The sequence below is a fragment of the Plectropomus leopardus genome, chromosome 21, assembly GCF_008729295.1.
Source record: "Plectropomus leopardus isolate mb chromosome 21, YSFRI_Pleo_2.0, whole genome shotgun sequence".
Lineage (NCBI taxonomy): Eukaryota > Metazoa > Chordata > Actinopteri > Perciformes > Serranidae > Plectropomus > Plectropomus leopardus.
In genome coordinates this window covers 8,805,177-8,820,954 of record NC_056483.1, presented here as the reverse complement: position 1 = coordinate 8,820,954, position 15,778 = coordinate 8,805,177, and the positions used below count along the sequence as shown (strand labels likewise).

Genomic DNA, 15,778 nt, shown 5'->3' with positions numbered 1-15,778 from the left:
CAGATGAATATAGCGTTTGTTCTGCGTGGAAGGAGGGACGGAGCACAGGCTGCTGCTTTCTCAAAAAAAAAAAGAAAAAAAAAAACATTAGAGACGCGCTGGGAGGGTGTGAGGTCTCCGGCACCTGGCCTGAAAAACCTTGAAGGAGTTGGCATGAATAAACTTGACTCCAGGAGTCATACATGGATGGCTTAGCATTCCAGCCAATATGGACCATATGCACAGGCTACATATGGTGGAGACTTTATTAATAGCCTACCTACCAAAGATCATATAGCTCAGAGCCTGCAATGTGCGTAACACATAGCCTATACAGATACTGACCAGATGTGGAGTAATGGAGCACAACTGTGGCCTGTTCTCCAACAGGAATGCATATTTTTTCGCCAACTGCCCGAAAAAATCATTATAATAGGTCTTTAAAATCGCCCTAAGCTGTGGGTTGTCAGAACAATATGCACAGGTAATAGAGACAGATAACACAGAGATAAAATGATAGTGATAGAGAGCGAGACCACCACCTGCTGGACTAAATATGGTACAAGCAGCTACATGCAATTTCATTATAACTCAATTTACTTTTTAAAAAAGAAAAAAAAATCAACCGTAGCATCAATGAAACAATGTCATAAATATAATTATGTATTTAATATCGCTTGCCTAAAGAGACAAGGGTTATATAATCAGTGAATGCCTTTTTCTCTCATGTAATTTTATCACTTTAATTAGTTTTTTTAACGTATCTTTTTATTCTTTATTGATCCTGCTTATTATTATTCATTATTAGCGATTATTATTGATTATTTTTTAAATTGTAGTTACCTTTATTGGTATTTTTTGTTTTTGTTTCTAATAGTTTTTATCTCTTTTTCCCAGCATCATTGGTCTTCCTTCTGGTATGTTTTTGCCTTGGACACCTTGTTTAATATTTCATATTTGTCTGGCCTTAGTTCGGCATTATTATTTGGCTCGTATATTTATATTGCCATTGATAAATGTTGTGATTTTGGAGGGGTTTTTTTTTAAGATATCGTGCATTTAAAACCCACTTTCTGCTTTGGGGTTCCTATGATATGAATACAAAATAATAAATACAAAATACTACCAATTAAAGTTAAATGCCCCTCCCCAATGCCAAACACAAAAACACAACTCCCACCCCAAAAATGATCTGAATGCCGGCCCCGGTTTGCACCTCCCCTCCCCTCTCGCAATGTTTTTATTAACTTTGTATAAAGAAAATTCATCTCAGAATTGCTTCACTTTTCATACACGATTTGTGTTTTTATTCACATATAAACATGACTATAATAAAAAAAGACAGGCACAGAAAATAAGTTCAACAATCATTGATTCGGTGATCGATTGTGTCGCCTGGGGTGTCACGTTTGCCGCTTATCCACTACTCGACGATCGATTTTATTTTAGTTCCGAAAAAGATGGCGGACCGAACGCCTGGTGGCTCTCAAAAAGCTAGCGCTAAGGTGAATATACCGTCAGTACTTGCACAAGCCAATCTTGTCCGTGTAGTAAAAAAGATGTAAATAATATAATACCCGAACAACCTTGCGTATTTATATATGTATATCTCGCAAGAAACAAGAGTTACCGAGTGTGCGCAGCGGTGTTAGCTAACCGTAAACGCGCTAAAGCTATCGTCTGGCTCTCCGGGCACACTGGCTAATTTAGCTAAGCTAACTTAAGCTAAGCTAACATAAGAAGGGCAGTTGACCCAGAAATGAACATCCTTTGCGCAGTTAACCAGCTGATACTGACACAATAAGTATTTAGCACAATGTTTGTTGCGATTGTGTTTGTATTTAGAGTGGAAAGTGTATTGTTTGGGAAGTGGGGCCTAACAACATTTTAGCCTCCTTGCGACAGTCACTCGCCGCTTACCGCTTTCAGTCGGCGGCGCTGCAGCAGATAACAGCCTGTTAGGCCTCTGGATAATTTTGCTCACTTTTAGCTACTTAAAAATGTCCCGTTGCAACTAGATGCATTATATGCAACTTAAACAACGACTTTTAAAGGTTTGGGCAATGATTGCAAACTACGAGTTGACACCATACTGTGTATTATGAGCTGGGTGTTGTTACGGTTGTTACGGTATTGCTCCCGCTTAACCTACCTGTCAACATGTTTGTTGTCACGATCTCGCGATCATCATAACGAACAGTTCGCGGAATAGTAGTGTGATGGTGTGGATGTGTTACATGCACCCACATTTACAGTTACATTGCGTGGTTATGAAATACCTGTTGGACCAACCATGCTTTGTTTATGTCGACAGGCGCTGCTTGAGAGTAAACTGAAGTCTTTCAGCATTGGAAAAATGGCAGTGGCAAAGAGGACCCTTAGCAAGAAGGAACAAGATGAAATAAAGAAAAAAGTAAGTAAGCTATTGGGTGCTCAGTTATTGAAGTTATGGAATTTCACAATCTTGTTTTCCAGGCCTGGAAACATCACGAAATTGGTTAACATCATTAAAAGTTTTGGAAAAGTCCTGGAATAATTTTGGGACATGCGATTTTAAAACCATTTCTTTACTGATGTTGCATTGAAAAATCTGAAAATAAGTGCTGCCATCGACTTTTAGCTAAAGAATTTCCAAAATTACTCTTCTTAAACTTGTTATTGCAATCCAGTGGGATCTCACATGCAGAGTGAAAAACACCAACACGACAAGAAACCAGTCAGAAAATGCTATATATTCCCACTTATTTACCATTTTTCATGTAATAATATGTTCATTGTTTTCCATGTGTTCCACTCAGTTTTTTTTTCAACACCTGGTATAGATAATCTAATGTTTTCATAGGACAAAAATATCATGTCTTATGTTACAATAAACAGTTGGGCTAAATTATCCTTAAGTTTTTGTTACTATAAAATCGGTTTTAAATATCTATTTTACCCCAAGCTGTAGGAACCCATACTTAAACTTATTGTAACATAATGGTAAATGTATTTTCTGGAGCTGTCTTTGTAACTTAACTCTATGTATATGTCAATATATGACATTTTGTTTACCATCATGGCTGTGTCTTCATTTTTCTCTTCTTTCTTTCATATATATCCTTTACCTAAAAGTCTGTTTGAGTAGAGTTCTGTTGAATCTGATGTGATGTGAAAAGTTTTGAAATTTTGGCCTTAAAATGTGTGAGCATCCTGAAACATTAATCTGTAAGTTTGTGTGTGTGTTCATTTACTTTGACGCTGGTTTCTGTGTTCAGGAGGATGAGCGGGCCGCAGCAGAGATTTATGAGGAGTTTCTTGCTGCTTTTGAAGGAGGAGGGGAGGGAAAAGTCAAGGCCTTTGTCCGTGGTGGATTTGCAAATGCATCCAAAGGTAAGACGTTTTTATTATTTACATCATGTATTTCTTAGATGAATCACATTATGTTTTACATGCTAAAGTCATTGTAGTGGAATATAACAAAACCTCTCTTTCACCTTTCAGATGAGGGTGGTGATGAGAAGAAAGGGAAATTGTACAAGCCCAAGTCACGGTTTGAGACCCAAACAAAAAGTTTCCTGCCTTTGGAAACCCCACCTCAGTTTTTAACATTAGATAAAAGACATGTAAGCACTATCCCAGTCAACAGTAGCTTCTCTTTTTACTGCTACAGTAAATCATGCTTGAAAGTGCTGATATTGTTTTGCCACATGTGTATTACAGCCTGTGAAGAAAAGTAATGAAAAGGAAAAGAAGAAGAGCAACTTGGAGCTTTTCAAAGAAGAACTTAAACAGTGAGTTTTAACACAGACCTTCAAGAAATTTTAACTGTTCAGGATTTAATGTGTTTTAGAATTTTTTTAAAAACTTTTTTAAATTGTCATCATATAATTTCCTGTATTTTACTTAGTACATAGCTCAAGTACTGATGACATTTCTTTTTTAAATGAAAAATTAAGTAAATAGGTTCGTTACCCAGTGGTACATCAGAATAACAAGAATCTATAAATAATGATAAATAAAGATAGATAATGACTAACTACAGTACATATTTAAATCTTTTAAGTGTTTTCAAAATTTTGAATTTGTAAAAAAAAAAGTTTCTGATTCCATTTTATATTTAAATTTCTTTCTGCAATTTCATAATTCAATAAATATACCATCAATCATAATTTCAACCTCCCTGTACAGGAACAAAAGGCTAAGAAATAAAAAAAAATCAATAGATAAAGATTACAAATTCAATACATTGTGTCTGTGTGTAGTGGCGAGTAGTGGTTCCCAGGTGTTATTGTGAGAAATTGTGCACTTCTGTTATTACAAATGTACTAATTTTGACAAATGTTTTACGTAGTTGTACTTTCTTCTGTTTCCTGCAGAATACAGGAAGAAAGGGATGAAAGGCACAAGATGAAAGGACGTGTTAGTCGCTTCGAACCTCTATCAGGCGCGGATGGAAGACGCTCATGTAAGTATCGTTAAGCTGCATGACTCTGCTCCATGTACTAACTTGGCCTGAAATGGCGCTGTCCTGCACGCCTTACTCCACCCTCTCACCCCCTTTGTCCACTTTTGCCCTGAAACAAAATTTATACTGCGTTTCTGCTTCTTTTAGCGGATGGTTCTTCAAGAAGAAACCGTCCGTCCAGTGGTAATTTTGACTTAATATAGTGGCCGTGAATATCTTCATCTTGCTAAGAAAATAATGTTGTCCGGTCAGACAGCAGTAGGAAATTCTTTTCTTTTTTGTGTTTCTGCAGTTTTGGACGATTGTGCGCCAGGTTCCCATGATGTCGGAGACCCTTCCACCACTAACTTGTATCTCGGAAACATCAATCCGCAGGTAAGTTTATATCCAAATATTTATGAAGTAGAGAACAGGGACACTAAAGCATGGACTGACATAGTTTTTGTGGCAATAGGTGGGATCAATTTGAGCCTGTTGCTTTACTTTGGGAAGACTTGCTTTTAAGGGTGGGCAAAACCACCCTAAAGTCAATCACAATATGTCAGTGTATCTTTGTGATAACAATATTCTTAATGATAAAACAAAATACAAAAAAAATTAAGAATATTTTATTAGTTGTTAAGATCATATAATTGCCACAAAATAAGTGTTAAAGTTGCATACAAATATTTAGTAGAAATTAAACAAAAATCATTTTTCTTTTAAAGTTTGTATAAATCTCAGAGTGCGATTTTGTTTCTGTATTAAATATAAACAGTGCAGCAAAATAAAATAAATTGCACATTGTCTCCAATGCAGAGCTGTCAGCTGGTTCGCCTTCACCCATGCTTGTTTTTGCTGTGCATAATAGTGTGATGTTATTATGTCAACAAGTCAAAATATTGCTGTTATCACAATGTGGATTTTTCTAAATAATTAAAAATTATACTGGTATTAGCATGAACGATATGATGCGGCACAACCAAATTGCTTATAATACCCTATATACAGCGATTGTGCTGTGAAGAAAATACTCAATGTCCGTATATGAAGTAAGAACACCATATCTGTCTTTGTTATTTCATAGATGAATGAGGAGATGCTGTGTCAAGAGTTTGGCCGTTACGGCCCACTGGCCAGTGTGAAGATCATGTGGCCGAGGACAGACGAGGAAAGGGCTCGGGAGAGGAACTGTGGCTTTGTGGCTTTCATGAACAGGAGGGATGCTGAGCGAGCACTAAAGAACCTTAATGGTACGCAGCTCTGTTTTTTGTTTGTTTTGTTTTATTAAATTGTGAATTTAATTTAATTTTAACATTTAATTTTAAACTGGGAAACTATACCCCCTTTTTCATAATTTATATGTGTTATTCCTGTCGTCTAAGAAATTCTAAAAATATATGAACCCATGAACAACTCTCTCCAAAATCCAAAAGCAAGAGTGCTAAAACTTTGTGATGTCGTCAGGTATAAGGTGTGGAGCTGCTCCTTAGACAGTGAATTGGGAAAGATGTTGTAGATGACCCCGAGAGCACCCAGGGGGAACGTGTCAAATATATTTCTGTTTCAGATCTGTGGACACTACAGTAGAGTAAAGCTCATTGGATATTAAAAAAGAAGTTATGTGAGTCCAAAAAATCAGGCTCCCATTTATTGTCTGTAGAGCAGCTCCAGACTTTATTCATGATGATATCACAAGTTTAAGAGACCAACATTTTTAAGAATACTCTGAGAGAGCTCCTATTTTAGCCTAAAATTTCACTAGCAGGTAGTCCCAGCTTAGAAGTGATTTAGGAAAATTCAAAGAGCAACTCTTTGAGATTTTGCTGAATGGAAAGTGCGTTATAAATAAAATATATTATTATTATTATTATTATTATTAACTCTGAGCTAGCAAGAGACAGAAACCTTTTTCTAAGTGAGGAGGTGTGGCTGATCCCCTGACTAGGTATTACACATTCTTTAACAGATGTGAGTGGCTGTCAAAGACACACCCTTTTAGGCGTGGACACCCTGTGAAGACGAAATGAACTGCGTCACAGTATGAGTCTGTGAAAGCTCAGTTTGTGTGATTACACTGTTGCACTGTTGTATTTTTCCAGTTGCAAATATTTTAGAGTTATGATCACTGTATTTCTTTAGCATTTCATTAACTCTGTTGTCACCCAACGTTTCTTCTACCTCTTTGTCTTCACATAATTTTCTCCCTCTCAGTTTTTTACCATAGTAGCACTCATAAGGGCTAAGATCTTTGCTAATATTTTAACTCTAACCAGAAATTCTTAGACAACATAAAACAACGTAATTTAAGAATTTTCTTAGAATTTCGTCACTAGGAGCAACTATTATACTAGGATGCTTTGAGAATATGGCCCTTGAGAGAGTAGCTCATGTTCACAAATACTGATTGAACATTTCTAGGCCGTGGGATGAATATATTGGATTTATTGATTTAGGAGGTGTTCCCATTTAAATAAACAGTTTGCATACCTCTAGTTCTTTATAGCCATTGTATAGAAATATATTTTCTTGCTTCAATTACAGGAAAGATGATAATGAACTTTGAGATGAAATTAGGATGGGGCAAAGGTGTGCCCATTCCTCCCCACCCCATCTACATCCCTCCTTCCATGATGGAGCACACACTCCCACCGCCTCCCTCTGGCCTACCCTTCAACGCACAGCCCCGGGAGAGGCTAAAGAACCCCAATGCTCCCTTGCTTCCTCCACCTAAAAACAAGGAGGAGTTTGAGAAGGTAACTCAGCATGTCAGCTTAGGATTTTCTCATGGGTTATGGCAGTGTTTTGTTAATTCAGCTGGTACGATGTTAGCCTTTATGATGAGCAGTCAGGACATGTTTTATTCCAATTTGTGTTAGTGATAGTTTTTATCTTGCTGAATTAAACTAGTTTTGTATATCACAGTGTGGGTATAGTGAAATGTTAGCGTGTGGAAAATGCTCAGTGTTACAGAGATGGTTAAATGAATACAGTGTCAGGGCAGGGTGTTTGGCCTTTAGTAAAACTGACAGCAGTAAAGGAAAGTTGTTGTCTATTTGCACTTTAAAATGCATTTTTTATATTTTTCACCTGTTGCCTTTTAACAATACTCACATTCTATGTTTATTATCTGATGTGACTTCATATACAGACTCTGTCGCAAGCCATAGTCAAAGTGGTTATCCCAACAGAAAGGTACATGTTTTTCTTTTTTTAAATTGGTGTACAAACTTAGAAAAAAAACATCCCATAATGAAGCTAAAGTTTGATCGGTTGATCACTGCATGCTACAGGGGGCTGGTCAGTAGGGGTGAGCAACGGTTGAGGCTACCACACAATGTCATCATATTAGTAGATGGAATAATACTGACTGACAAGTTTGTTTAGTATCTTGCTCTTTCACACTCCACCATCACCTCATATTTCCTTTAAATATGTAGCAAAAACATTGTAGTGCTTATTTAATGTGCTGTTTCGAGCCAAACATCATGACTTTCAGTCCATCGCAGTTCCACTCCATACATCCACATTTAGTCGTGTTGTTTTTCAACTTCGTGACATGCTACTCTGCCAGATACATAGTCTGTTGATTTTAGATCTGTAGTTGTGAAATGCCGCTCTCTGACCATTGCTCACTCAGACCGTCTACCCCCTTGGCCTCTGTCACTCTATCAGGAGCTCAGTAAATCTGGCTCCTGCAAACAAATCCAAACCTGCCAGTAGTAGTCTCTATATGACCTTTGACATTGGCCTTGGTGAGCAGCACAAGTTGAACTGTCTGCAGCAGCGAGGGACCTGAAAAGCATCATGGGATGGATTGGGAAAGTATACTGAATTTTACCCCGCCATTGGTACGATCGGCTCCAATACAAGTAAATGTGATCTGTGTTGTCAAATGAAAGACATCCTTTGTCTTGTTGGCCACTTTAGGCTAATTGTATGCAGCCTGCACCATGTATCTCCCCAAAAATTGTCACAAAAGAACTTAAGTAATCCCATTTGCACTTTATCAGACATTAGCAACTCCACCAGCAGATAACATGTTTAGCCTATTTAGGCCAACAATCCTGTACTGCTTTGGTTCTTCCTCACTTTACATTAGTCAGGAGATGGGTGGGAATTGAAAGGCACTGTATTCACAGACTTTTCAGTTCATACAGTGTCTTGTCAATGTCTCGCTCCTACTTTCCCAAGTTCCTGAGCTTCCCTAGTTGCCCAATTTTTAAACTTTCAATCTAGGAAGATTTTTAAGAAAGTGCCCAGGCAGTGCAATGTAACTTAAAACCTTTTGCACTGTAGTCTGACAAAAAAAAAGCATAAATTTGATGGAACTTGTAGTAAATTGCACACAATTTAAAAAAAAGTTTTACTGTTACCTAAATTGTTAGCTTAAAAAATCTTTATCAATGTTCTACTGTAACATCAGTTGTCATTTTAAGTTCTGATATTTTTTTTTTAGCATTTATGAATTAATGTTAGACATAGGCTCAGAGGCATAATCACAATTGCGTTTAATTTATGCCTGGTCACATGACACTCTATGACGGTTATCTCTCTATTAAGATATGACTCGCTTCATCATTTACAGTGAATTCATTATTTTAATACATTAATAAATACATACTGTTTATTTTGTCTGAGTAATTGAAGCGACATCTTCTTCCAGGTGCATTATAGCAAGTATTACCATGGCAACGCACTGTTCAGTCACAGCTTGCTGCACATGACGCCTGCAATTATGCCCTGCAACATTTGTTTTTTCAATAACGCATCATATCTGCCAAGACAACTGCTCTGAGTGTCAAACCACCACGCAAAAATTAAACATTTAACAGACAGGCTTTTTGTAGTGGTCAAGAGTCCGGCCAGTCTGAATCTGTTTGCTTTAACTGTGTTTTTCTTGTAGGAATTTGCTCTCTCTCATCCACCGAATGATCGAGTTTGTGGTGCGTGAAGGCCCAATGTTTGAAGCCATGATCATGAACAGAGAAATCAACAATCCCATGTACAGGTTAGTGCAGAACATCAGTAACCTATTACCTTTCGTCATTTTAGTAGTTTTTGCACAATTTCGATGCGGCTGCTCATGTATGTGACTTTTCTTTCAGGTTTTTATTTGAGAACCAAAGCCCAGCACATGTATACTACCGGTGGAAGCTCTACTCCATACTACAGGTTTGATTTCTGTTTTTAAAATTGCTTTAGTCAGAACAAAATTTCGGACATTCATCCCAAATTTCTAAAAAAATAGTAAGTTGCGGGATCATGGTCCTGCAGGTTTTGTTAGTAACTCAAATTTTCTTGCTCAGGGTGAAGCACCAGTCAAATGGAAAACAGAGGACTTTAGGATGTTTAAGAATGGTTCCTTGTGGCGTCCACCACCTCTTAACCCTTACCTCCATGGTCCTTATGATGATGGTGAAGAAGATGAGGAAGAGGAGGAGGGCAGCAAAAAAGGCTGCTTGAAAGAAGAGTAAGACCATTTTCTTATGATTTTCTTTGCTTGGATTCAGTTAGACTGTACTATCTCATGATACATCAGTTTCGCTCAAAATCAGAAACTTTTTTCCTCTTACCTGTGGTGCTATGTATCAGTCTAAATTGTTTTGGTGTGAGTTTCTGAGTGTTAAAGATATCGGCTGCATTTAGTCATTGTCAAGAGGCTCATGCTTGTGACAGTGTAAGATGTTAACAAAAATGGAGTACTCCTTGGCAAAACTATAACGAGCTACGTCAGTTGTGCTAGTTGAGCTAGCAGTAAATGCCATTATAGTTTGGTATAAAAGAAAATAGTTCACAACAAGGTCTGTGGATTATCTTCATTAACCAGGTCGGGACTTCTGGAAAGAGATTTCGCTGTTTAGCTTTTCAAATGAATTCTTTTGGCGCTTTGAGCACCACAAGCAGAGTGCCATCTAGCTCCATTATATTTAACAGAAGGCAAACATCTCTATGGTCGATACCTCCAACACGCAGCAACTTGCACCAGAATAATCTACATTGATAAATAGCACCACAGGTAAAAGGAAAAATATGTTTTTGATTTTGGAGTGAACTGTTACTTTAAACTGCTCATCTCATGATTCATCAAAAGATGCCCTGCAGTGGGTGAACCTGCAGGTGGATTTACACTTAATGCCCTTTATTTCTGCAGCGAGCGGGACAAACTAGAGGAGATGCTGCGTGGTTTGACTCCCAGGAGGGGAGACATAGCAGAGGCCATGTTGTTTTGTCTCAGCCATGCCGAAGCAGCTGAAGAGATTGTGGAGTGTGTCACAGAGTCTCTCTCCATCCTCAAAACCCCTCTACCCAAGAAGGCAAGATAAAGCACTGACCTTCAGCTTGCAGCAAGACCAATAATATTCATAAATGTTCCATTCTGTGGTTACGATTCTCATAAAAATGCTACAAAAATAATTCATATTTTCTCATTTCAGATTGCACGGTTATATCTAGTTTCTGATGTGCTGTACAACTCCTCTGCCAAAGTATCCAATGCGTCTTACTACAGAAAATAGTGAGTTGTGTAACTTACCTCCTTGGACATTAAGATTGCAAAAGTTTCTTGTGTTTCTCAATCACATTAATGCTCTTTCTCAATCCTGACAGTTTTGAGACAAAGCTCTGCCAGATTTTCGCAGACCTCAATGCGACGTACAAAACGATACAGGGTCACCTTCAGAGTGAAAACTTTAAGGTAACTAATGTCCAAATCCCGCTAATTAAACACATAATTTTCCCAATCAGTTTGTCACTTACAGTATGTTACTTGACCATCTTTTTTTGCTTTTCTTTTTTATGGTAGCAACGAGTAATGTCGTGTTTTCGGGCATGGGAGGACTGGGCTGTGTACCCAGACCCCTTCCTCATCAAGCTGCAGAATATCTTCCTGGGTCTAGTTAATCTCTCTGCAGAGAAGGAAGCCCCTGTCATTGTGGAGGTAAATGAAGTAACAATACTAGACCGTTGTACTATTGTGAAAATTCTCTTATAGCAGGTTGACTTTCCAAACTTATCCCATGAGTTTCTAAGTCCGAGCTTATTTTTTTTTTGTGTGTGTGTTTGTGTGCTGTCTCTGGGGCAGGCTGAGTCAGCAGAAGACATTGATGGGGCTCCAATCGGGGAGTATGTAGACGGCACTCTGCTGGAGGACGTGGATGGGGTGCCGATCGACGCAGGGCCCATTGATGGGGCCCCTATTGATGGAGCCCCCCTGGATGACCTAGATGGTGTTCCTATCAAGCCTATGGAAGAAGACCTAGATGGCATACCTTGTGAGCAGAGACTAAGATAGGATGTTGTATGAGGCAGTTTTCAGTGTTTCTACTGTATGCTGCTCTTGCAAGAATCGGCTTCTCACCATTTTCCTGGTTTTCACAGTGGATCCGTCCAAGGAGGCAACCTTCAAGGTAGCACCCTCAAAATGGGAAGCAGTGGACGAGTCAGAGTTAGAGGCTCAAGGTGAGACCTTTATTTTGCGTCAAACTATTAACTTTTAACATGTGAAAAGCATAAACTCCAGTACATAAGTTATTTTTGTCACCAGTTTGGTTGTGTGAATTCTCAGTTGCCATTAATGCTGACTTTTGTTTTCTCCCTAGCCGTAACAACTTCAAAATGGGAGATATTTGAGCAGCCAGAAGAAACAAAAAAGTACGTGTGCTGCCTTTTTATTTTATTATGTCTGTTTTGCAAACATTGGTAGATCTTTTTAATGAGCTTGTTTCCGTTACTACAGAGATGACGAAGACAGTGGTGATGATGATGACAGGAGCCCTCGCTCAGAAGATAATCAGAGCTACTTCAACCCCATGAGAGATGACTCCGATTTTAAGGCCAAAATGTCTGAAATGAATGAGGAGAAACGCACAAAGCTCAGAGAGATAGAGGTACTTTATTACAGAAACCAGGAAACCCTCGTCCCACATGACCAGCATACATATACATATATATATATATAAGTGGTGTCTTGTTTGCAAATTAAATACATTTTATTTGACCATTTTCCTTTCATGTTATTGTTAACCCAGGTTAAAGTTATGAAGTTCCAGGATGAACTTGAATCTGGGAAAAGGCCCAAGAAGTCTGGGCAGAGTATTCAGGAGCAGGTGGAGCACTACAGAGACAAACTACTACAAAAGGTATTCAGTTGGGCACTTCAGATTTTACCATAGATGATATCAAACACAGGAGTTAAAATACAAAATTGCGGTCATTTTTTTCTGTTTCTTTATCGTAGGAAAAAGAAAAGGAGAAACTTGAACGAGAGAAGGAGAGGGAGAAGAAAGAGAAGGAGAAAGCTGAGGCACGCCTGAAGGATTTAAAGAAGGAAAAAGAAAAGGAGGACACACCAACCAGGAAAGAGAGGTGAGATATCCAGTTGGTAGGCTGCGGTGTGGTAGTATTTGAAAGACCGGCTTTGTTTAATTTCCTATCTGACGGATATTTGTCCCCTCTGTTTCATAGGAAGCGGCGTCACAGTGGGTCACCGAGCCCAACGCGGAGTAGCAGCAGACGAGGCCGGTCATCCTCCCCTCGTTCAGAGCGGTCAGAAAGATCAGAACGCTCCGACCGCTCATACTCTAAAGACACATCTTCCCGCTCCACCCATAAAGACTCTCCCCGATCCAGCAACAAAAAGTCCTCCAAGAGGTAAGACTTTCTGTCCAGCAGTGCTGCTGTTAATGTCACCAGAGCCAGGTCTTGGTTAAAGGAGGTATTTGCAATTTCCAGCCACCCAGTCCTACTGAATAGGGGGCATTATTTCACCCTTTAAAGGTCAGTCTACTACTGTGTCAACTGCAATTTATAGTCATCAGTCATCAATAAAGGCAACTCATAACTGACAGCAGAACAAGAATACAGCCGGTGAAAATAAGGCTGCTATCTTCTGATCATGTGTGGCTAATTCAGCTCAGCTTTAGCAATGCCACAGTAACAAGAAAACAGTCACATGACACCGTTTCAAACGTTTTAAACAAACTGTAAGCCCACAGTTTGTGTTGTCATTCGTTACACTAAAGATATGTTTAGGTAAATAGCTGACGTTAGATGTTATTTACCAGTCTAAATGAAACATTGCAAGTTTAGCATCGAACTGCATCTTTTTTATCTCCAAGCGTTGGAAAGCTGCACCAATATTTACTGTAGTTTTGCTGCCTGTGATGGGGATAACAGTCGTTTTCCTGGAGCTTCTGCCATCGCTGTGTTTCTGACACTCTAACTAATGTACTGTATTTGTAACTTCTACACTGTATCCACTGACTTCGGTGTTGAGTCAAGGACTGTTTCTCGGTCGATATGTCTACTCTCCGCCTAAACCTGACCCAAATCCTTAGCCTTAACCATGACCACCAAGGGGGTCGCAATACATTAACAGGGAGGAGGCACTATTCAACAGGGCTCAACGTCTTCATCCTCTCCTGCAGCGCACTGCAGGCTACAGTGACTCACTGTCGCCGCTCACTCTTAACTCGCAAAGTTAATCTTTGCAATCCAGTACATAGGCATCTTGGACATAACGTCAAAGGTGTAATCTCTTCACCCTCTGTTGATAGGGTTGGTTCATTTTTCGAATGTTACAAATTAAAATTATGCCCAGATCGTACATATAGATCCGTTAATCTTACATTTTATCTTGTAGTTGAGATGTCCTTTTATTAATTGAATTGTGTTTCAAGAGATTTAAAACATCTAGATTGAAATCTAATTACCCGTTTGTCCCACTAGATCTCCGTCACCTCGCACACCCAAACGATCCAGGAGGTCACGCTCCAGGACGCCCAAGAAATCAGCTAAGAAGTCCCGGTCCAAATCAAGGTCACCTCACAGGTCTCACAAAAAATCAAAGAAGAGCAAACACTGACACTTCCTTTCCTTTCAACCTCCAAACCAGCCTTTTCTCCCCCCTCTTTATTCTTCCCTTTTCTGCGCCGTGTTGTATAAAAGATTGACTGATTTGGCAGCTGAAGCTCTCTGCCCAAATGTTAATGTATAGACAATGAAGAGTGAAGGGTGTTGCATGGGTTGCCATCTGGTGTATCAAATGGATGGGGCCATTGCTGTTTTATATTGTACAAAAAATAATGTGCTCTTGTGTCCTGATTCCCCAACACCTCCCAATGGAATTCATCCATGTGATAGACCACACCTGTTCAGAGTGTGATGACATTAGTCATATTCATGCTGTCGATTTCTGTTTTTGTAGTTCACATTAAAAAAGAATTCCTAATAAAAAAGTGTCATTTTTAAATCAAACATAATGTGGACATTCAAAACCTCTTATTATTTAAAAGCAGGTCACAGTAAAAGTAATTACAAGTACTTACTTTTTAGTGTATTATTGGAAATTTAATCAAATTTGCAAAAAGCTAAACATAATCTGATTCTAGCAGACAGTTCAGGGCAACTGGAAAAGCAGGAATACTTAACCCCCTATATGACTATTTGTACATCAATTTCTCACCCTGTATTAGGTCAGACTTGTGGATAAAACCGTTTTCCCCACATGCCTCCAAAAACTGAAAAGATTCTTGAGAAATTAAAGTTGGGGCTGCAATTGACAACAGCAACTTGATGGCAAATGTTTTTTTTACAAACTTTAACAAACTTGTGCAGTATAATCCAGGCCTTATTTATGAAGTTGTATGCTCAGTACTAACCAGTTGGACATCCCTTTCTGATGGGGAGCCATAATTACCTTGCTGAAACAGCAGCTGTCGGTGTTACAGATTGACTGGTGGTTTAATTAACCATGGATCTATTATAAACCACAGAAAATTAACGAAATCAGCTGGCCATAGAGACAGATCTGTTTGTAGGCGTGACCTCCGAGAACAGGCCGGCAAACCAGGAAATAAACGCTTTAGAAGTCCCGCCTTATTATCTCAATCATTTGACGGTGTCTGCTGAAACTTCATGACATAAATCTATTGCTGTGCGCTATTTTTGGTCCCAGCAAGAACATATTAGCTATCTTTAGTACGAAAATAACATTACGTGATCAGCGACGACATGAACAAAAGATCCCGACCAGGATTCGAACTTGTGATCAATAACAGGACATGAGGACAAAATATGGTGTTTGTGCATGCGCGTTGCCGTTAAGCCATTCAGGTCATTAAACTGCATCACCAGCCAGGTATATATAATTCTCAGTACTAGTGTGATATCTTCATGTGTCAATGTTTTTTATTATATAACTTAAATGCATCTAAAATCTGAGCGTATTTAAGTATATTGTGGCCATACATATAGCCTAACCTAAACCCTGATAACGTTATCTATGCCCCCGATCATTTCACTTTACCACACTCTTGCGTACTATTATCCTCATCGCATAACATTTAAGGCTGACAGTCATGTCTGATGTGA

At 38.8% G+C, this 15,778-nt stretch overlaps 1 protein-coding gene across 2 annotated transcripts; it reads left to right on the top strand.

Moving 5' to 3' along the window:
• Nucleotides 1–1,418: 1,418 nt before the first annotated feature.
• On the top strand, nt 1,419–14,643 carry LOC121960478 (U2 snRNP-associated SURP domain containing). Of its 2 annotated transcripts, XM_042510195.1 has the most exons (26): nt 1,419–1,484; nt 2,294–2,392; nt 3,237–3,351; nt 3,463–3,584; nt 3,682–3,752; nt 4,338–4,426; nt 4,574–4,609; nt 4,719–4,801; nt 5,493–5,658; nt 6,950–7,161; nt 7,557–7,600; nt 9,312–9,416; nt 9,514–9,580; nt 9,715–9,878; nt 10,560–10,722; nt 10,843–10,922; nt 11,015–11,102; nt 11,211–11,345; nt 11,490–11,679; nt 11,786–11,866; nt 12,007–12,058; nt 12,144–12,294; nt 12,436–12,546; nt 12,645–12,772; nt 12,872–13,057; nt 14,135–14,643. In XM_042510195.1, exons 1-26 carry the CDS (start codon nt 1,440–1,442, stop codon nt 14,268–14,270), a joined length of 2,919 nt encoding a protein of 972 aa, XP_042366129.1. In that variant the 5' UTR covers nt 1,419–1,439; the 3' UTR covers nt 14,271–14,643. The 2 variants fall into 2 exon arrangements, with proteins under 2 accessions (XP_042366129.1, XP_042366128.1); XM_042510194.1 differs by lacking the exon at nt 4,574–4,609 and having other exon boundaries at nt 1,429–1,484.
• Nucleotides 14,644–15,778: the final 1,135 nt, after the last annotated feature.